Here is a 22111-nt window from a genome sequence, read left to right on the forward strand (position 1 = left end):
TCACTTCAGATCCTGGACAGAATCTCTCCTTCAGGATTAACGATTGGAGAGCTTTGTTTGCCACTGAGCCGTGTTCGCCGGCCTCCATTAGCAGACTCCAGTCTCGTCTACTGTCTGTAAAACCCTACGCCTCTCTGCTATCTCACTTGAACCAGACTCTGACAACAGAAAAAAGAGACAAGATAGGAATCTGCAAATGTGTTGTGGGTTGAAACAGAAAGAGAAAAGTAGAGCGGGACGGGTTTTGGGGGAATAGGAGAAAGGGCTTTTTCTTCTCCGCTGTCTGGGATTTGAACAGGTGTGACAGATGTGTGGCCTCACTGTGTGTGTGTGTGTGTGTGTGTTGAGATACTCACGGCGTACCACCCACTCAGCACACACTCACACACCTACTATTTACCGAGCTCTGTTCTGTTGAGGCACGTCGTCCTTTCTCTTGTTTATTGATAGCTATCAGCACTTTCTCATTTGTGCTAAAGAAAACACAACAGGGCCACAGAGCCGCTCTCTTCGGGGTTCTGTTTACTCCGGTGCAGCAGCTGAAAGAGGCCAAACACAGCTGTGGGGTTCAGCACATGCATTCACACTCACAGAATAAGTGTTTCTTTGCATATTACTGCAAAGATCTGAGTTTTATCGATCAAAATATAGATACTTTTGCTTCACACATCATCGAATAGTGTGAGAGGTTCAAGAAAAGTACGAGTGGTAATATTCCCCCAGCTCCACTGTCTTCATCTGCTTATTGTTATTCCTCTAATAGCTCAGCAGCTTCCACTCTGAGGGGCAACAGAGCCGAGCAGCAGATCAGATCAGATTACTGCGCGGAGAAACCACACCGTGCACGCTCTCATGGCGAGCGGGAGGCAGCCATTAAAGGAAGTTTTAAGTGATCCTCTGCGGGGCCACCGACAGTTCTGGGGTGGCATCATGGTGTCCAATGACGATAATGGCCAACAGGGAGCCGGTTTTCTCTGTCAAATCAGCCACTTAACGTCATATCAGGTGCAGCAGTGACAAGACCTTAACGTTTCTCATAGAACATTGGAGTTGAAAGTTGATGGACAATAAATCTGCAACTATCTTGACAACTGGCTACTAGTTTAAGTCATTTTTCAAACAAACATCTGATGGTTCCAACTTCTCAAACCTAAAAATCTGATGCTTTTCTTTGTCTTATTACTTTAGACCAATGACAGTTTTTGGCTCTGAAATTTTGGAGCAGCACTATATTATTATATATTTACTGCCGTTATCTTTTTGCCTATTTATCCATTTCCACTCTTTTAAATATACATGAATGTCTCTGTGATGACAACTTAGGCATCCACCTGGTTTGTGTGTTTAATTCAATCAAGCTGCACCAAATTCCACACAATCATCGGTTCTCTAAACATCAAGATCCAGGAATTATTCCCTGGGAAATAGGTAAAAATGTTGGAGAATTTTCCAATCTCACAATGTTAAACAAAGTGAATTTGAAATCTTGAATCCAGACCAAAATTTAATGAGTTCTTCCCCAACCCATTCCACATTCTTTCCACCATGTTTCGTGGTTAATCTGGTTTACAAACAAACGTAGAAACCAACAACAACAAAATGAACAGAGGTGAAAAAAGTCCTTGATGAAGTTCATATTTTCATTATACACAGAAGTTTAAATTCATAAAGGGATTAACGCCCTGTGTATTCCAATAAACATTATCTCAGTAACTCAAAAGAAATGTAGTGAAAACTTGATATTTTCAATTGAGTAAATAAAAGAGACATTTTAAAAAGGTATAAAAGAAATTTAAGTTTAAAATAATAAAATAGAGAGCTCAAACTAAAATGTCTTTTCTGTCTTATTTCTTCCACAGAAACTTTTCATTCGTCTTCCAGAGACTCTTCCTCTCCTGCTCTTCGTCAGACCTGTTTCTACTTCTAGCAGAAAAGTTAGTGTTGACACAGACTCTCTGCACCTCTGCCGGATCTGTTAACCTGTTGATGCTCTCCTCGTTACCCTCGTTCACAATGTCCCAGAAGTCTTTGCGGCTGCTCTTTACTGGCTGCACTGGTGTCTTGAGCCGGTGTGTAGTCGGTTTACGAGAATTCAGAGAGGACAGAGAGTCTGCTGAACCAGAATCTGTGTTGAGAGTGATTCTGGATGGAGAAGGTGTGGTGAGACACGTGTTTACTGACTCCAAGAGAGTCGGGGGTGTTTTGGGGGTGCTCCTCTGTTGTGCACCCCTGGCTTTAGGTTTAAACAAATCATCCAGGATTGAGGTGTCTCCTATCAGATCTGTGAGGAAGGAGCGATTGCTTGAGGTAGAAGGGGCCTGTTCAGGAGGAGGGGAAGAGGTCTGAGAGTTTTCACTCTGTCCTTGAAAAGTTCCTCTCATCCTGGAGGACGACTCCTTCTCCCGCTCCCTTCCCTGTGCTGTGGGTTTGGATAACATGGCGGACCTGCCATGGCTGAGGTCCGGAGAAGAAGGGGTATCTCTGTCTGTGTGGTTCAGGAAAGCAGCAGGCTTCCCAGACCCCAGACCACTGCTGCCGGCCCGATCCACGCCAAGACCACCACCAGCTCTGTGAGCTCCAGAACTGGAAACACTACCCCTCTTTGTCCTCCCGTGTCCTCTGGCACTGCAGGCCGTCTCCTCCTGCTCCTCTGACTCAGGGCTTGGAACGTTACTTGGAGGTTCTAGAACATTCTTTTGTGAGATCTTTGGCTTTTTCCAGGGCTTAAGAACATCATTCTGTGGGTTTTTAGAGTTTGTGTGGGGTTCTGGAGCATGATTTTGTAGAATTCTAGACCCTTTTTGTGGCACGGGCTTAGTTCTGTGTTCCAGATTCTTCTTGGTGTTTTTAGGCTTTTTTGTGGCTTTTGGAACATCCTCTTGTGGGGTGCTGCTCTCAGTGTGAGATTTTGTATGAGCTGTTTTGGTGGATGTTGAGGACATAGCAGCGTAAGTGGAGGTCTGTGCTGAATCCGGCTGTGGGAAGTTGTTCCTGACTGTACAGGCCAGGTCAGGCTGGTTCAGTGAGGTGTAATGCTGTCGTAGCCAGGACACTCTCTGGGCTGAGTTTCTTCTCAGAATCTCCTCAACAAAGTGATGAACGGAGGGAAATTTGAATTTTTCTGCCATTTCCTGCAGGTGCTGCCTACAAACAGACACAAGCGAGAGTGAAAAAATCATCAATCAGGCACAAACATGTCATGGTAACAAGAAGTTTTATTTCCAATATTTTCTGCTCGTTTCCTTTAAATCTACATGATTCACATTAGAGGCCGACCAATATGGATTTTTTGGGTGCCAATGCTCATATTAGGCAGTGATACTGATATATCAGCAAATATATATAAATTCAGAATTTCATGTAAAATGTAAACATGAGTGCACATATTTCCTACAATGTTTCTTCTGTAAAATAAACAGAAACGTCTGACTTTCATCGGCCAACCGAGAGATCCGTCCGGCACTTGCACAGTTACTGTGAGGCCCAATATGGCCCGTGTGCATGCTGTAATGTATTTTTAATGAAACATCTTTAAAAAGCCACGACGCCTACGGATTCATTAGACATTCTGTGGCTCCGTCAGCCCCTAAGATCAATACGTCTCCCAATATTCATGCTCATATCCAGACAGCCGTGCAGTGTGAGGGGTGTTTTTCTCAAGCAGTCATTAAAAAGTTTTTGTCGAACGAGACTTGGGGACAGAAATACTTCAAAGTCGCTGGTGGTGCAGCAGCATTATGATGGTGTTCCAACCATGTGTGGCTTTCACTGGAAAAACAATAAATGAGAGTAACGTAAAAGTAGTAAAGTGGCAGTAAAATGTGGATTTAAATCATTAAACAGCAAGGTTAATTGAGGGTATATCAATATAAGTAGTGTGTGTTTTCACTGCCTGGTGGGCAGAGATACAGTCTTCCCCTTGAGGAGCGAGACTGGAGCCACAAACGTGTGTGTGTGTGTGTGTGTATATGTGTGTGCGCATTTGGAAAGGTAGGGAGCGGAGGGGATGCAGCAGAACAGGGATGTGTATTTAAACACTATGTATGTACATGTATGTAAATCGTTGTTAGGATGGTGTGTGTGTGTGTGTGTGTGTGTGTGTGTGTGTGTGTGTGTGTGTGTGTGTGTGTGTGTGTGTGTGTGTGTGTGTGTGTGTGTGTGTGTGTGTGTGTGTGTGTGTACATTAGTGTGGGTCCTCAGGCAATCATTTTTGGTTAATCTCAGGAGGTCTGTGGTTATGGAGGGAAAAACCACTGCACTAGTTGGGCCTGAACATAATAGAGTAATCTTCAGCATGATGCTGGGAAATAGGTGGAAGGGAAAGCTCAGCGGTGGTCTCTCGCTAAACACACAGTTCCTGAGGCCCAGGTGGGGGCGCTCAACATGCTGTCTGGGTGAGTTTTGGCCTTCTTCCCAACACTGCCAGGAATTTCCATCCCTCCCCACTACTCCACTTTTTTTTTTAAACCCCACCCCCTGACTTCTTTCATCCACCTTCTTTCTTTATTCCCATCATCCGTTTCCTTATTTTTCTTAACGGCTCCCTTATCTGTAGTCATTTACCTTTGATATGCCTACCACCTGTTTTATGCTTCCTTTTCCTTCTCATGGTAAATCCATCATATGTCATCTTCAGTACCTGCGTATGGCCTGAGGAGTCTCCCCGATGATGAAGGTGGTGTGTCCGGTGTGGTGCACACTCTTGCTGGTGAAGGTGACTGGATGGTCCGGGGTGGGCTTCACCGGCCTGACAACAGCAGGATGGGGCAGACTGTCTGGTGGGCTTTCTGACAGGCCCTGGTACAATCAGACAAAGAGTGAAGTTATTTAGAAGCAGCGACCAACCCAAAATGTTTCTTTTGGGTGAACCGCTTCTTTTAATTGTCATCAGTGCTGGACTGAGGCAGATACAACCACAATATTATGTCTGAATAATCACTGAACAAGATGTTACAGCAGCGTATTATATTACCTCCAGGCTGCCTAGAAGCTGATTGGCCGGGAGCTGGGAGTACATCTTGAGTTCAAACACATCTCGGACAGCGGCTCTGCTGATCAGCTCCTCTGCTTTGCTCCCACCCACCACACGCTGGTTGGAGTGGGTGTACACCACCTCCTGTACACCTCCTTTTGACAGAGATATAAAACATTAATTTTGAAATCAACATTGTTAAAAGTCATTTGCATACTAAAGTTGATATTGAAACTGACCGAGCACACTATCGATGGTTCCTTTGGATTCTCTAGATGTCTGACTTCTCCTCGTCTTTGTTGTTCCTGCTCTTCGCCCGTCTTTAGACACGTCAGCTCTGTGTCGCTGCGCCTGCAGAGACGTGAAGTGACCTCCCGTCGGCTTCCCTTTCTTAACAGGAGTGTGTTCATCCTCTGAAGATGTGTAGGTCTCTATGAATTCTGTGTATTTGGATCTGGCCTTGTTTCTTGCACTAGTCATTTGCCTCATTCTGTTACAGTCAGTTCTTTTCTCTCTTTCTTGACCTCTGCTGTGTGAATTTGAAGCGTCCTTCTTAGGCCCTGTGCTTTCCTCGAGGTCGAAATCCTCAGATTCATCAGAGTAACCCTTAATACAGTGCACTGTGGGAGCTGTAGTTTTAAGCTTGTTGGCCTTTTTGTCTGGTGAGGACGATTTATCACTCTCCCAATCTACTGCAACTTTCTTATTTGTCCACCCTTTCATCCCTTGTTTCTTTTTTACAGCATCATCACTCTCTTTCAAGAGAGAAAGCCTCTCCTCTCTCCTCCCAGCACCATCACTTCTGTTTTTGTCTGAATCACTGGAGATGTCCCAGGTTTTTGTTGCCGATTTTGGGAGACAGACTGCACCACTCCCTGTAGTGGAGCTCTTGCCAGAGGAGGTACACTCATGCTTTCCTAATTCCCCATGATCCCCAGCGTCTGTGTCAGAGAGGCTTTCTTCAGCACCAGAACTACCTTCACCTGACTCTGGTCGTCCTTTGACCCTTTCGAGGAGTCTGGAGAAACCGTACTGGCTGAGATTCATTTGACCAGGGCCAGCGGTAGCATTTCCGCTTCTGTTGCCATCCACTCCACTGGGGTTTGAGGCCTTCCCCTTAAACCTGTGCTCATCCTCGTCCTCTTCACTCCCACTGCTAAAGTCCAGCACCCCTCTGGGAATGTTTGAGGCATCTGTGTTCTCCTTGACTGGTTTGTCATTCGGTAAAGGGCCCTCCGTAGGCAGATGATCTCCAGGTTCCTTGAATAAAACAGTCGAAACAAACAGCTTAAGAAAAGTGGGTGCAGATTGGCTTCACAAGTGGTACAGGGTGGGCTGTACGAGAACAAGAAACTCTATATGGACTGCAGGAGACAGACTTAGCCACAAAATGGCACGAGCTACAAATTCTTTACTTCCCTTGTTTATGCCATCTTTCAGTGGACCAACCCATGTGACATTTCACTGTCTAATGCGAAGCAGATGTTGGTAACAATAAATCTTAATAAACATCAGCACGACACATGCCCTCCATCATGATGTAATACTGTATGAAGAAAACAAAGGGGTCATAACATTTCCTGAAATCATATGAACAAGCTTTTTATGGGAAAAGCCACCAACTGTGATTCTAATTTCACAAAAGTTACCAACTATATGACTTTTCCCAAATACTGCAGCATGTGTGCGAGTGTGTGTGTGTGTGTGTGTGTGTGTGTGTGTGTGTGTGTGTGTGTGTGTGTGTGTGTGTGTGTGTGTGTGGGTGGGTGTGCTTACACTCCCAGAGCCTCTTTTTGTATATGTTAAGGCACCCCAGTGTATTCTGCATTTTTTGCGAGAATCTGAATGGCCTCATTGGAGTAGAAAGGCAGGCCGGTAAAAGGGGCAGTGCTCTGCTCAGCACAGGCCTGGCTGGGAACAGGATGATAAGGGGGTATCACTGTGTAAATAAATAGCCGAGAGGAGCTGATAGAATTCGGTGTGGTCTGCCCCGTCCATTAGGACAAGCAAGTAATTACATGCAGCTGTTTCTCACACAGCATCATCGACAAAGTGAGAGGCAGACAAAGAGAACCTGATCCTCCAGATCCAAAACAATACAAAGAATGGGAATGAGTGTACAAATATTTGCTGTGAGCCATGGCTTTATATTGTAAATCTACTACACTGGAAATTGTACTTTAAATATTCAATATTTAAATATTAATGTCCTGGGAGCTTTTCACACTTACAGTGAACAGCTGTTGTTTAGGCAAATACACCACTTCTGGGGAGCTTTTGAGTTATGAAACTCTAATAATGTGACAAATCTGTTGAAAATATAATAATAAAGTGTGTAAAATTACTGTGAAAAAGCAGTTTGTTTAGAAATATCTTGCCGAAAACATAAGTGCAGTGCTGAAACATACCGAGCAGGGGTGGTCTGAGATTTACATTGATCCCTCTCTACTTCTTTTCAACCACACAAAACTATTCTAACTGCCTGAACTCCAGCTAACCACAGCCGCTGTAAGGAAACTACAAACTTTTTTACAGCCATCTGACAAGCCCACAGTGGTGTGACTACATGATACTGACAAGACAGACATTAGAAATCACTTTCACCTTGTTCTTTCTTTTGAAAGTAACATAATTCATCTAATTCCCCCAGAGGGTGACCTGCTGTTTCTCTTTGTGGGTTGGTTGACTGACAAGACAGGAAGATACCCGTTTGAGGTATCCCTGCTTTCACATGGGAACAGGAGGGTGAGTGGGCTGCCTGGGAAAGATGAGTGCCCTAAGTCCTGGGTCTGTGAGAACGGCAGAGTTACTCACGCCAACTCCATTCCTGCCCTCCTCCTTCTCTTCGCCTGTGTGTGTGCTGGTGGTCATTACTCCAGCCTCCACTTGTCCTTCTCGCTGAAAGAGACGCACAGTCATTCAAACATTAACGTTTCATTGTGGAGCATCAGTTTATTGACACAATCACCAACATTAGACTTTAGTCGGGCTGTGACTTTTTATTCGAATTTGAACATGTATTTTAACGAGGGGGAAAAAGTTAATATTCAAACTATGATGCCTTTTTCTGAATTTTACATATTTAAGTTTTCACGCGCAACAGACTTTTCGAAGTAGTTTGCCTCAAGATCCAGCAGGGGGCACTCTAAAACCTCACAATCAGCTTGACCTATGCCATAACCTATTGACCTATCAAGCTAGTAACGTTACGTTGTTTGGTACGAAAATGGAGGACACTAGCGTGACAAGCCATCCTCTTGTCGGCCAATCATCTGAGAAGCAGTATTTGTATTTATAGTATTACAGTTTCAGATGGCTAAGATACTAAAAACAAAAAGTATATGCTGTTTGTGGACTTTATACAATGGAAACAAATCTGCATTCTCACGTATTAGCTTGCTAGCTCGCCAAAGTGACGGAGCAGGGGAAACACATACGAACATTGTCAAGTTTGAACCTGACTTTTGTTACCATCCTAAAAGTTGGGTGTGTCAGTCTTAATGTTTGGAGGACATAAATATAGGTGTCACACTTACAACACACCATCAACTTTAGGGCTCCTATTACTACTCTTGTGCCAATGACCCCACAAGTGACTCAAATATACGCACAACCTAAGTGTTTTGACAGCTTTGTGAGACCTTGTAGTGTGACTGGGAATACGAGTCGGTGGGATGAGGTGAGTTGAGGCAGAAAGCTACAGTGGAACACATCATCGATCAAACAGTAAAAGGCTTGTGGAGCTATCTAACCTCCAGTATCTTGCGGGTGAGACACGTCCCTTGGGTCTGAAGCCTGAAGAGGTTTTTGATCCCAAACAGCTCCCCCCTATGGACGCCATGCCCCTGCACTGCCTCGAAATACCGCCTGGAGCTCTCCTTGCCAACAACTGAGGACTGCAATTGCTGGAGGGAACATGGGGGGTGCATGGAAATACAGTTGTATATCAACATTGGGCACTGAACATTTCTGTGGAAAATAAAACAATCTTGTGCAATAGATTTGTAAAATGCTGCTAATGTGCTAATGTGGAATTAGACAATCGTGTGAAAAAATTAAAGATCTGTAGATTGTTAATAAATGTAATAGATATAACAAAGAACAATTTTTGCATTCAAGACAACCTTCCTGAGCTCCTCCTTTATTTTCCATATACAAATTAATGCGGCATTTGCCATCTCAGAGGTAGTAGATCAGATTATCTCTGTATCCGAGTACGTCCTATCCTTTGTTAATACGTACAGTACATAAATGTGAAACTGAAATTATCTAGGAATGTGTCTTGCTGACATTATGATTGTGTGTTCATTATTACGTGCTACCTGTTTGTAAACTTGTCTGAGGTAGATAACCTCCTCTACCGTGCCCAATGAGATCAACCTGAACACAGTCACGTCCCTCCACTGGCCAATACGATACGCCCTGAGGACAAACACAGAAGACATAAGACATCTGTAACGGAAATACAGTATAAATTGTAATTCTCTGTCAAGATGTGGCCCATAACCCACCTGTCAATAGCCTGAAGGTCATTTGCTGGGTTCCAGGTTGGGTCGAATAGAACTACGACATTGGCCCCTACAAAATTAAGGCCAAGACCACCGGCCCTGATAGAAAAAACAATCAATTATCTTCAGATGGTTTAAAATAAACACTAACAAAAACAAAAAAACAAACACATGTTGAAATAAACATGATGTAACCGACATCGATCAAACATTGTGGCACTAACATGGTGGAGACCAGGCAGACGTTGATGTTAGACGAGCTGTTGAATTCCTTGACAATCTGAACTCTCTCTTTAGGCTTGGTGGTTCCGTCCAGTCGGCTGTAGTCCAGCCCCTCTGCCATGCAGTAGCTTTCAAGGATATCCAACAGCTGACAGGTTCAAAATACAAGAGAGGCCATTATAAAAGCTTCAAAGCACATGAATCAATGAGTAAAACAGACAATGTGAACCTTTATATCTACTGAATGAATGTACTTGTATGGGAGAGAAAATGTAGACGCTAGACAAACAAACAGATGTAAAAGTAATATCCCCTGGATTGTATATTTATACATATAATATAGGGGTAACACTGAACCTCGCCCTGTATGGATATGAAAATATGACCTATGTTATAATACTGTCTCGGGTGACGGCAACCAATAAACAACACAGTCTCACTATAATTAAAACTCTTTTCCCTGACTTATAAAATCCCAAGCCTTACCTTTAGATCTATGTCATGAGAAAACAATGTATCCTGCTCCTATTTTTTTCATCTGTGTTGTTTTTTGTGTTCATCGTTTGTGTCTGTTCTTTGTTGAATTATGTGAAGTCTCACATCTCTGCCTGCTGCTCATCCAACTCTCACACAAAAAATGTCTATCTCCATGATTTCAATACACAAAAGGGAGCCACACGAACACAGCCCTCACCTTAGTTGAGAGAGAGAAGAGAAGAACTTTATCTCTCCTGAGCTGGTGATATTTGAGCAGCTTCTGCAAAACCTGAAAGAAATACAGATGTGTTGTCTTAAAGCTGAAACATCCCATAGTGATCAAGTGATTGAGCCTTTGTCCCTAAGTCATACCTTCATTTTTCCACTGTACATCGGGTCCGACAACGCCTCAAATGCTTCATCCTTGCATCTTTGCACAAAGTCGGGAAACTTTTGGAAAACCTTCTGACAGATTGCACTCAAATATTTTTCCTGCAAGAAATTAGCTGCGTTAGAGTAGGAAAAATGTATATGAACTTATGGAGTCTGGAGATAACCATCATTAGCTAGTAAACTAAATCAATTAGAGGTGTTTGTACCTGTTTCTTACTGGTTCCTGCAGTGGACTGAAGCAGCGCGACATGGTTTGCAACCTTCCTCAATATGGCCATGTAACTAAAGTAGAGATTCTTCAATGGAACACCTTCAGAGTTTTTCTGCAACAGTAAACAAATTGTTATGGGGTCAGACCTTATTTTTTTCAACCGCATACATTTGAGGTTTAATCAGAAGATGAAGGATTTCTCCCTGTATGTTGAGGACCCATCAATCAATTGGCATGTGATAGAGGGTTATAATGCTGTGTTTGGAATCTTCACTTTAGAAAAGAAACATTTTCCCACTGTACTTCAATACCTTAACAGACAACAAACAAATGATCTGCACAGCTAGACGGTACTGCTGGCAAGTGAGTAAACTTGATTTGATCATTTAAAGTGGAAAAATAACTGAAAACGTGTCAAACATATTCACTGAAACTCAAACTGGGATCTGTACAAAAATGCTCAACCCTTTTCATCAAGTACATTTCATGACATACTGCATGATATTAAAAGGAGAGAGCTCACCTCATAGCAGCATCTTCTGCGGGTGCGTCCACTCTGACAGTCACATTTCTCTGAAGCCCTCAACAGTAGCGTGACATCTTCAGTGTCCAGCACCGTCTGATACACGGTTTGCTGAAAGTCTGTCAGAGAGCAATAAACCACCTGGGAACACAACACAAACCCTTTGAGACACCATAGACTAGAACATTGTTGACGGCATTAACATGATAAAGTCTGGTTTAACTAGGACAATCTTACCCTGTCATTCTTCTTAGGTAGCTGTTCTTTGATGATAGATTTTGTCCTCCTGAGGAACCAATGAGATATCCTCCTCACCAGTGCTCTTACAGTCTTCCTCCCCGTTGCTAGGGCACGCTTGGTTACGCTGTGCCTCTGGCCTTGCTCGATCGGATCTGAAAACTTGTTCTTGAAATGTCCTAAGTTGCCAAGACAACCAGGTATGGCCCTAAACGGAATACAATACACACAGTAAAAAAGCTAATCTGAACTAAGCCCAGCAACAAGTTGTACATTGAAATGACAATGACACAATACAGGAAAGAAAATGATGAAAATGAAAACGTGTTGTCATATAAAAGTCTATGTAAATACCAGTCCATGACACACCACAGCTCCTCAAGGTTGTTCTGTAAGATGGTGCCAGTGAGACCGATTCTGACCTGATGGGAATATAAAAGCAAAGCCACCATTGAAAGCTTGGTCCAAATGCTAAATTAATCCTATGGTTTATTGAGCATGTATTTATTACGCTGGTGATGGAATTCTTAAAGACAAAGGCCTTCTGCGCTCTCCACCTTCAGTAAATAGACTCTAATTATTAACAGTTTCATACCCAAATAATGACAAAAAACTTTAAATTTTCTGACCTTACATTTCATCTCCTTCATGGCCTGAGTGATTTGAGACTTTGGATTCTTTATCTTGTGGGCCTCATCCACAACCACAGCAGACCAGTCGATGCTGCAGAGAGGGCACAGGTATATTCTTAGTCTTTTTAGTCTTGTCAGAAAATATGTCATTTAAAAGGAAAGGTTCTTACTTATTAAACTGATCCAGACTAAGGCGCAGAGTCTCATATGTGGTGAGAGCAATTTCAATGCGTCCCTTCCTAATGCGAGCCAGTTCCTCCTCTTTCCTCAGCCCGTGCACCACCACAAACTGGAAATGACCCCATGCTTCCAGCTCGTCCTTCCAGTTATAAAGCACCGACAGCGGGGCCACAATGAGGAACACCTAGACCAGATTATAAAAACAGAAAATCATGCTCATGACAAATCAATGTAACTACACAAAGATGTGTTTTAATTCACCTAACAAGATTTTTATGTTATGATTCATGACATTTCTTTATGTACGCAACATATGTCAGTACCCACTTTGTTTGGTTTACTTTGCTTGGATGGGATCTGACTCTGCAGAAACTGAGGTCTGTTCTTCTTCGTGTCCTCCCATGTGCCAGTTTTGTGCAGCAGAGCAGCAAGAAAACCAATAACCTAAGGGATGAACATATAAGTGAAGAAGAAATGCAGACATTTAGACAAATGTTCTGCAATTACTTTTGCAGTTACAATACTTCTTACCTGCACAGTCTTTCCGAGGCCCATGTCGTCCCCCAGGATACATCCACTGGAGCGGATGTAGCTGTTGTAAATAAACCTGATACCTTCCCTCTGGTAATCCCTCAGGTATCTGTTGATGGTGTAAGGGACCCTGTCTCCATCAACATTGCTAAGCTCTAACGGAACACAAAGCCTGGGTTCTGTGACGATGCTGGGAAACAATGGTTTCTCCTGAGTGAATTCACTTAAGTCTGGTCTTGTGAGTTTTGAGACGGGTATGGCTTCCCCCTCCTCCTCCTCCTCCTCTTCTTCCTCCTTCTCTGCATCTTTATTATGGTCAGCAAATATCACCCACGCTGTGTCATTACTATGAAAGGTGGAGGTCAGTCTCTGGATGGTCGCTTCTTGAATAGTGCCGTCCTTTGGGTTCGGAGCCAGACAAGTGTCACCTTCACGCCACGTTGCTGTGAACATGAATTATGTTGATATTGTTAATTTACTATGCTTTGCAGTAAACAATTTCTTAAGAATATAACAATACCTCCCTCTGGGGCGGTAACAAATTCTTATTTTGAATATTGATAGTAATCATTTTCCCTTTTGAATGACAGTAAATGGTGAAAAAAAAGTCTGTTACAATTTCCCATGGACTCAGATGACTTCTTCAAATGTGATGTTTGTCCAACCAACAGTCCAAAAGATATCCAGTTTATTATCACACTCTGATTAAGCATTGAATCATCAAACATTGGAACATACTTCCAGCTGAGCTTTAAACTTGACTTTTACTCTTTCTCCCGTGGTGTAACGAAAACTGATTTTGAGCAGCCAGTCATGTCAACATTAATCTGACAATGATTTAGAATTTTTAATTGTGTTGAATTGCAATTTTTCCAATATATATTGAATGAATGTGCTCGTATACTTTGATGTGAACTCGTAGATTTGTCTGTATAACTATTTGTGTGATAGACACTTTAATGGTGTTGCATTTAAATTCATGTTTTTGTATTTGGTGTGTGTACCTGCCCAAGATCTGCAGATGGAAATAAGCTGATAGCTAAATCTGGCATAAATCATCTCTTCTCATTTTGAGATGAATGTTTTTGTGCATTGTCCTTGTTTGATAAATAAAGAAAAGAAGAGAATCGCCCCATTTGAGAGGCACATCTTTAAAATTTGGAAGGAAAGAAATTACTGACTAATGCCTGTTCATTTCCTGTCAATTGTGTAATAACTAATAACTGCTGCACTTCTTCCCTCATCAAAAATAATATGTCAACTATTGGTGTGTGTCAGAGAGAGTGACAATAAGTACTCAAGACAAAATAAGACGAAAGTTGATCTTGTTTTAAATACAATGGAGAGCAAACCTCCACAAATCCTGAGAGAAAACATACATCTAGCCTTCATTATATTCCCATGATGCATCAGTTAATTCTATCCAATGTAGTAACGTGTCCCTCAGATCAAATACATATCATCACTTATCAGCATGTGTCACTAGACAGAAGGTAAACAAGGTGGTTACAGGAGATGTGAACTAGCTGCTGTGGCTTTAAACATCGTCACGGTTTTGATGCGACACCAACTAAAACCACGTTTTACAAACCTTGTTCATGTGTAGAAGTGGAAGCCTCAGGATTCATGGTAAGTTTCCTCTCTCGTCTCCTTTTCCTGAGGAGTGAGACTCACTGTAGCACGTTAGCTAGCTCTGTTAGCTAAACTCTCATTAAAGGGAAACGCGACATTTTAAGAAAGAAAGTGAAACAGAGCCCATGTGAGTGACGTGATCCTGAGTGAGACGTGAATACTGTATCCTCTGTTTACATCCATTAATCTGGTAAATCACACACTCTCACACACACACTCACACACACACACACACATCACAGCATCAGCAGCTTCTCTGTAACTGGCTCAATGTTTATTCATCCACACAACGACATCCGCACTTTCCAGACTTTTCACCGAGTCGAATAAATGTTTAAAAGTCTCTATAAATAACACAACACGATATAAAGTCGGTTTTGAATACATTGATGCTTTAGGAGTTCACTTGCATTTTTTTTTCTGACCAAATTTTGACGTCAAAACATTGTATAGAAAGTGCTGCGTAGGATCTAAATTAACTTTCCCTAATAAATAAATAAAACTAAACTAAAACATGTTCAGTGAATTAATTGAATCAAGTTGTTCAACATGAAATTATATAAATAACGATCTCTTTATTGCTTTTAACACTAAAGTTGTTAAACCACAAATCTAATCTAATCTTTCTTTTTACTTACAGTATTTGCTAAATGTAAACTATTCTGTATTTATACTACTCTATGGTGAGATTTCATCATACCACATGTATTTAATATCAATATATCTATTTTAAATGATGACGTGCAACATTATTTCGTGCAACATTATTTCAGTTGTATATTTATATCATGCATTACTGTTGTTTTTACTGCCTAGTTGTAATAATAATATTGATAATAACAATTTGTGCATAAAATGCAGTACGACTTGATTCACATAAAAGCAAAAGAAAAACATTTATTATAAGACAATAAAAACAAAACAAAATATTGAATATAAACAGCAGATCAAGATAAAACAAGATTAAACAGCCATCAGGAAAAAGCACTAAATCAAATGAATGAAAGAGATTTAAGACGTAGGATGAGAGACGAAATGAAACAACGAAATCAAATGTGTTGTTTACTCTATGCGTTTCTACAAGCTACAGGTATGTACTGTAGATATCAGTGAATTTGTTCATAATCCCAGTATTTAACTTTACTGAAATTCATAAAATGAGATGAGTTCATCCTCATATGGACAATGTAATTAAATACTTCACGTCAAATTACGCATTTACCCATATACCTTTTCAGAGATTCTTGGAGAAGACGTGCAACAGCATCATCACATCAACTGATCTCGCTCATCAGTTAAGAGAATAACACTCATCAGTCCAGACAGAAGGTGAAAGTAAAGGACACATGAAGGACCTGAGACTTGGTGGTCTGCAGGAATACGGTCAAAGCGAGCCAAATACATATGTTTGTCCTTTTTCTGGGGTTGATTTGAAGGCAGTCAAAGTTGCCTGCCACTGCCACACTGCACGGATTTCTAAACACACACTAACACTGTATCAGTTCTCCATCCCTGATTTGACTTTCCCTAAACGTTGGCAGTGGTGCTGCAGATGAGGAACGACAAGCTCCGCTTCTCGCCATGGTACACTGCCATATGAAAAAGGCCCTTTTTGTTCCTGTTTTCTCTACACTGGGAATTTATGGGGCAGCTGCCACAGATGTTCTCATAAAGACAGCCCCAAACACTGATGTCAAACGGTTTACATACTGCTCTCCATCTCATACACACCCATTCTCTCGCGGAACCACAAGGGCCTTCTCTGGCTTCATTTGCAATAATACATTAGCGCTCAAGCAGATACAGTCGGGATAAATAGATCATTGGCTGCAGATAACAAGTTCTCATCAAAAGGCATTTTCACAGATGATTAGTGTAAAGTGGACTGTGCTGAGCCTGGGTTAGATTTTCTGAAATGAAGTGTTAATTTTCAAACTCGAATGTAGCTTCGCTCATCGCTAAGTTTTACGAGAAAAACCTAATATGTTCAATCTTATTCACTTTTCACATTTTTCATTTATGAAACAACGCAAGGCTGAGTGCTCTACAGGCGATGACAACTTAAAACCTGCCTCAGGCCCCGAACTTCACCAAAACAGAACAGAGATTTTTCCCTGTTGTGGTCAAAATGTATAAATCATTATAAATGAAACAGACATAAAAAGAAAGACATTTCTGCATTTAGAGGCTTGAATCTTCAGGCCATGATGCAAAGAATTTTCAGGAAAATCTAAACGTGCATCTTTATGTAGCTGCTGTGGAAGAACTCAAATCCCTTACTTAAGTGAAAATAGAAATAATAGTGTAAAAATACTGCAAGTCCTGCATTCGAAATTGTATTCAAGTAAACGTACACATATGCCATCAAATGCATATCAATCAATCAATCAATCTATCTATCATTCAATCAATCAAATTTGATGTAAATAGCATCTTTAAAAACATTCTAATGTAATTCAAAGTGCTTTACAGGTGATTGACAAATCACAAAATGTTAAAAAATGAATTAAAATGAGTTCAAAACATTCAGATTTAGAGAATGCTTACCAAAGTGTTTAATAATAGAAATTACAAAAATAAAAGAGTTAAGATAGTAAAGTAAATATAATACACTCAAATTTTGTAAAACAAAATAGATGAATGAAAAATGAAATGAAATGAAAATAATTAATACAAATAATAAGTATTGACATGAAAGTGTGAGAAGGGTTTCAAGATAGAAGTGGGGGTACTTTAAACAAATTCATATATTGTTGGGTTGCACTTAAAGTCTAAAGAACCACTATATAAAGTAAATGCTCTTAATGTCTACAACAAATGGTCATGTACATAAACTAGCGATATCAACTCTGAGGTGCTTCTTTAAGTAAGATCATCACATATATCTCTGCAGAGTGAATGAAAACTGTTACATAATTTATTCTTATCATGTCAGGAGGGAGCATTCTCTTCCATTCCCCATGAAATTTCCCCACTGGCTTTCCTGAAAACCCACCTGGACTGACTTAAGCAAACTCATTTCTCTGGTCGAGGTGTTTCCTGCAGCCATACTTTTTCATCTCACTCAGATTAATTGGGCTGAATCTAGATTTGAATTGAATAAAACATAGCGTTGGACCAGACGCTCCCTGAACCTCTGTTGTTGGTCGTAATCAGCGGTTGGAGAGGGGGAAGACCTGAATGGAGGTCTTGTCCTGCTCACAGGAGCTTCGGAAACACTCCATCTGTGTTACACCACCTCTCTCTCATGAGTCAGGGAGGCTGCCACGGGCCAAAAGCAATTACCACCATGCCAAGAACGACAGTTTCAGCTTCATAAGCATTGATTGCAGAGATGGAAAATTAGGTTGATAATTCATGCTTCTCATTTTTATTCTCGTTTGTCTTCTCTCGCTTTCCAATTCACTTGCTTTTCTATCTGTTTCATTGGTTTCTTAACAGTTCATTCAAGGTGTGAGTGTCAGTGTAGAGAAAGTGAAAACACTTGGATTAATATCATTTTTAAAGTCAACATAGTCCACATGGTTTTTTATCAGGAACGGCTGAAGCATATGGGTTGTGATATTGAGACAAGCTTTTTCCTCTTTTAGTTTCCCACCTAACTTGACTGGAGTAGATGGGACATCATTATCAGAAGTGGCAAAATTACACACATTCTTTACTCAAGTATAAGTACAGATACTTGTGTTGAAAACGACTCAAGTAAAAGTACTGATACTAAAAGTATAAAAGGTACATGCTCTCAAATGTACTCAAAGTATAAAAGGCCATTTCTACCGGTTGTATCTGTGCAAAGCAAACTGAGACTCATCTCACATCGATATAGTTTAAAGGCAGATTATACCACTTATACACTCTACTTCAAATAAAATGAAACAAATAAATTATACTAAAAATGGATTAAAGCGATAAAATGTGAGATTTGTGAGGATGAAAAATTGTCCGGTAGGAAGTTGGCTGATCCTTCACTTTCTTCCATGTTGTCAATCCTTGTCATGGCTCCTACATCATTTTAAATCTGTTTTGCGTGATATGCACTGAGGGATAAACAGCAAGGAATCAGCTATTTTGTGTTATTGTCTCGTCCATATCGGTGGAAAGCTGTCCCCTCAAATGCATTGAAACAATAGTAAGTCTGTTTTGAAAATGTAAGGAGTAGAAAGTACAGATATTTGTGTTAAAATGTAGCAAGTAAAAGTCTTCAGAAAGGTGTGTATAAGTTAAGCAAGTAAAGTACAGATACATGAAAACTTAATTACAAAGTATTTGTGCGACTTCCCACCTCTGATCGTTAAACTAAATACTGTTGCCTAAGATTATATTATCAAATCTGAACTAAGTTGCTGATTCTATGTTATTGTTTCTTACTCTGAGACAATTTGTATGAGATCCTACAAGCAAAGAATAAGGAGGTCAGAAATATAAGAAACCCCCTGTTTGTTGCCTCCTTCCTCATCTCTGTCATTTCTGCTGTGGCACCAGCGACCACCTGGGATCGGGGAATCCTGCTGCCGCTGAAGAACACTTTTAGGCCACAGACGGCCGCAATGACACAACCGATTCTGCTCAGTGAGCTGATTTACAACGTAGAAGCATCTGATGACCCGTATTTGATGGCTCGCTCCCTTTGTCCTGCAGTGAGATGGAAAAACCTTGCAGAGCAACATATTTACGATCAAACTCGCCTCTCATTACACTGCAGCCCCATAGAGGAGCCTTTTGTTTGTCCACTTGGGCCACACTAAGCACATCAACCAGAGAGTATAACCGACTGTGGCGTCTATATGTGTGTGCATGTGTATAGGATGTGTGTCTGTGTGGTTTGAGTCTTACCCTCACAGGAACTTTAAAACATTAAGTGGCCGACAACAACAGTGTTAGATCATGGAGCAGAAAGAGAGAAGAGCCTCTGATTTCTTTCACTGTTTTTACTCAATTCTGGTCACAGCCTCCCTCCTCCTGCCAGGCACGGTGAACAGGCACAAAGTGCTTGGTCTTGGAATGAAATATCTGGCCACTAGACAACATTTCCCCCTCTTCCACTGTTCTGAACCACCCCTAACCCAACATGAGCACCGACGGGGACTCAAAGAGCTGCATGACTGCACGTCCCAACAATGAGGCCACACAAAAAGCACCAGCTCAGCAGAACTGGACGTCCGTTTCTCAGGCGTTTAAGCATGCAATTATGTTCCCCTCCACTCCCCGCTTCACAATCAGGATCGGGGGAGTACAACGTGGTGTCTGTAGTATCGCAGCTCCTGCAAGGGGAGATGGAGACAAGGGTGCTTGATTGGAAGGATTTTTTGTTTTGCAGGAGTTGTTGTGTGTGAAGGGAGATAGCGGTTGAATGGGGCGCTTGTGTGCACGGGTGAAGTATATGTGTGGAAGATAGCAACAAGTTTCAGCGGTTGGGAGATTTTACTTGAATGTGACCGTACAATTTCATGTATAGGTGTCTTGTGTATTTGCATGAAAACAGCATAAGCCAGAAAGGCGCCACACATGATACCGAAATGTATATGGAACTTTTTGAACACTGGAATCCACAAAGCCCTTATATGTGTGTGTCTGTGTGTCAGTGTTTTATGGGATGTTATCCGGTGGGGAGCAGTCATGCTGAGGGCCAGGCCATGCATCCATGCATGTAGCACACACACACATTCACCATATGGGGTCCAGAGGGGCTTGCAGGGCCGGGCCAAGCCACGCTTATGGACCATTTAGCACACATTGCTTTCTCCTTCACGGCTGCACTGCACTCCCCCTAACACACAAGTCAGAGATGGAAAACTTTACAGTGAATCACAGACAGAGGCCTCACAAGCCACACAGGATCAAACTTGAAGCATAGACAAATCTGTATTCATTGGCATATTTGTCTATATATTTTTCCATGTTCCCTAATGTTGTTACTCTGATACTGATATCATTGAATTCGTCAGTAGACCTTCAGTGTGGCCCGCCCGTTAGAGATCACGTAGTGATGTAGCAGAACCCTTTTACTCCACACTGGAAACATGTAGACTATTCTCTTATTACTCATGTGCTCATACAAGTAAAGTAGTTCACGTGTTTTAAGTTAACATGATGTGTTGAGATAAAAAGAAATGTAAGGCTGTAACTTTTTATTTGAAATTGGAATTACTGATGTCGGGAAACACAGTATTATCCTCTTCACAATGTGTGAAGGGCATTGGGAGTGTGCTGATTAGCTACTTTATCAACATATCGCAAACATGGACTGAAATCCGTAGGATCATCTGATCACCAGATTCTCTTGAGAAACTCACCAACATGTTGAAAAAATGCTTCGTCTCCAAATAGTAAAGAAAAAAAGGAAAGTGTAAAAGTTAAGGCTCTTTTTTACTTTTTCATGGAAAAACAACAATCGTATAAACTGTTGATCTTGGCATAAATTTGGTCTTTTCTCTACAAAGTCTGTATAATTGATAGATAAAGCTGACATGTGGGCTTTGGTTACGAACAACCATACTGTAAATACAGTGTATGTAGTGACATTGGTCCTAATCTTAAAAACATGTCTTCACCTCAAGATGATAAATATTATGGAGACTTTTTGGTTGTTGTCCCCATAAGTTTGACAAATCAACTCAACATCAGTAACACCTCCACTACACACACACACACACACACAAGATCATCTAAGGGACTGAGTACAGTCCCAATGCTTCGTGCCCACAGTGACTTAATATCAGCACTTACCCATAACTCCCCCATCTTTCTCTCCTGCCACGTATCTCCTCCTCCTTTGCTTCTTCTCCATATCCTCCCTCTCCCGCTCTGTCTCCTTTGTCTGTGTGTGGTCTGGAGACACTGTAAATCCCCAGCTCACACATGGTGCCACCCAACGCGACGCTCAGGCCTCCTTATCCACGGTATCAGCTAGCATGCAAGAGCAACTGGGTCAAGGCCATGTATGCCTCTGTGCCTCCTCTGAGAGGCCTTAATGAACTCTCCTCACTTACGTAAAGTAAGATCTCACCACTTTGATATGCAATAACCGCTGTGTGTAAATCTGGTTGTCTATTTTCAAGTGGTTTGTGGCTCTACTTGTGTGAGAGTAATTGACTGTGAACTGCAGGAGTCTCAGGGATTGAAAACATGGAATCCCTCACAGCAGCTGGTATCGTCTAACCCTCCCAGTGATGTCACATGAGCTCGTACCGCTCCATCAAAACACAAGTCTGATTCATTGAATGGATTTTGGATTTTATTCAATACTAATATTACATCAGAAGCCCCCCCCCCCCCTTGGGTACAAATACCCCTCTTTGGGAGTCACCACCCTCCACCGCTGAAATTCTTGAGCAGCTTAGGTTTCTTTACCTTGACTCTTCATCCACAGCCACTAGAGGGAATCGCTTGAACAAATCCCGTTTCATGTGACTCCCACTTCTCTTTCTTTCTCGCGGCTTAATCGATAAAGTCGCCCCCTGTTTGCACATCCTGTCTCTCACCTGGACACCACCACAGCTGACTACAATCCAAGTTGTGTCACAGTCTCACAAACTGGTGACAGAGAGGGATTAAACTCATTCAACTCCAAGGCCCTGCATGGGAACGGCGGAG

The 22111-nt window shown here is 41.6% G+C and overlaps 1 protein-coding gene across 1 annotated transcript; it reads right to left on the reverse strand.

Moving 5' to 3' along the window:
• Positions 1-1600: 1600 nt before the first annotated feature.
• Positions 1601-14787, reverse strand: ercc6l2 (excision repair cross-complementation group 6-like 2). The gene is made up of 20 exons (XM_034595917.1): positions 14478-14787; positions 12887-13329; positions 12683-12799; positions 12346-12539; positions 12173-12266; positions 11898-11965; positions 11544-11751; positions 11307-11447; positions 10779-10895; positions 10552-10671; positions 10397-10468; positions 9705-9850; positions 9484-9579; positions 9295-9394; positions 8725-8877; positions 7787-7870; positions 5212-6232; positions 4973-5127; positions 4640-4797; positions 1601-3144 (listed from the first exon to the last, which is right to left on the reverse strand). Exons 1-20 carry the CDS (start codon positions 14512-14514, stop codon positions 1845-1847), a joined length of 4824 nt encoding a protein of 1607 aa, XP_034451808.1. The 5' UTR covers positions 14515-14787; the 3' UTR covers positions 1601-1844.
• Positions 14788-22111: the final 7324 nt, after the last annotated feature.

The sequence above is a fragment of the Hippoglossus hippoglossus genome, chromosome 9 (assembly GCF_009819705.1).
Source record: "Hippoglossus hippoglossus isolate fHipHip1 chromosome 9, fHipHip1.pri, whole genome shotgun sequence".
NCBI classification, from domain to species: Eukaryota; Metazoa; Chordata; class Actinopteri; order Pleuronectiformes; family Pleuronectidae; genus Hippoglossus; species Hippoglossus hippoglossus.

Excerpts from the sequence above, each read along its gene's own strand:
- ercc6l2 (XM_034595917.1), bottom strand. The coding sequence starts at position 14,514 with ATGAATCCTGAGGCTTCCACTTCTACACATGAACAAG. Across the intron at positions 10,896-11,306 it reads GCAGAAGATGCTGCTATGAG|AAAAACTCTGAAGGTGTTCC; the intron begins GTGAGCTCTCTC and ends TTACTGTTGCAG. Across the intron at positions 6,233-7,786 it reads AGGGCAGGAATGGAGTTGGC|GAACCTGGAGATCATCTGCC; the intron begins GTGAGTAACTCT and ends GTTTTATTCAAG.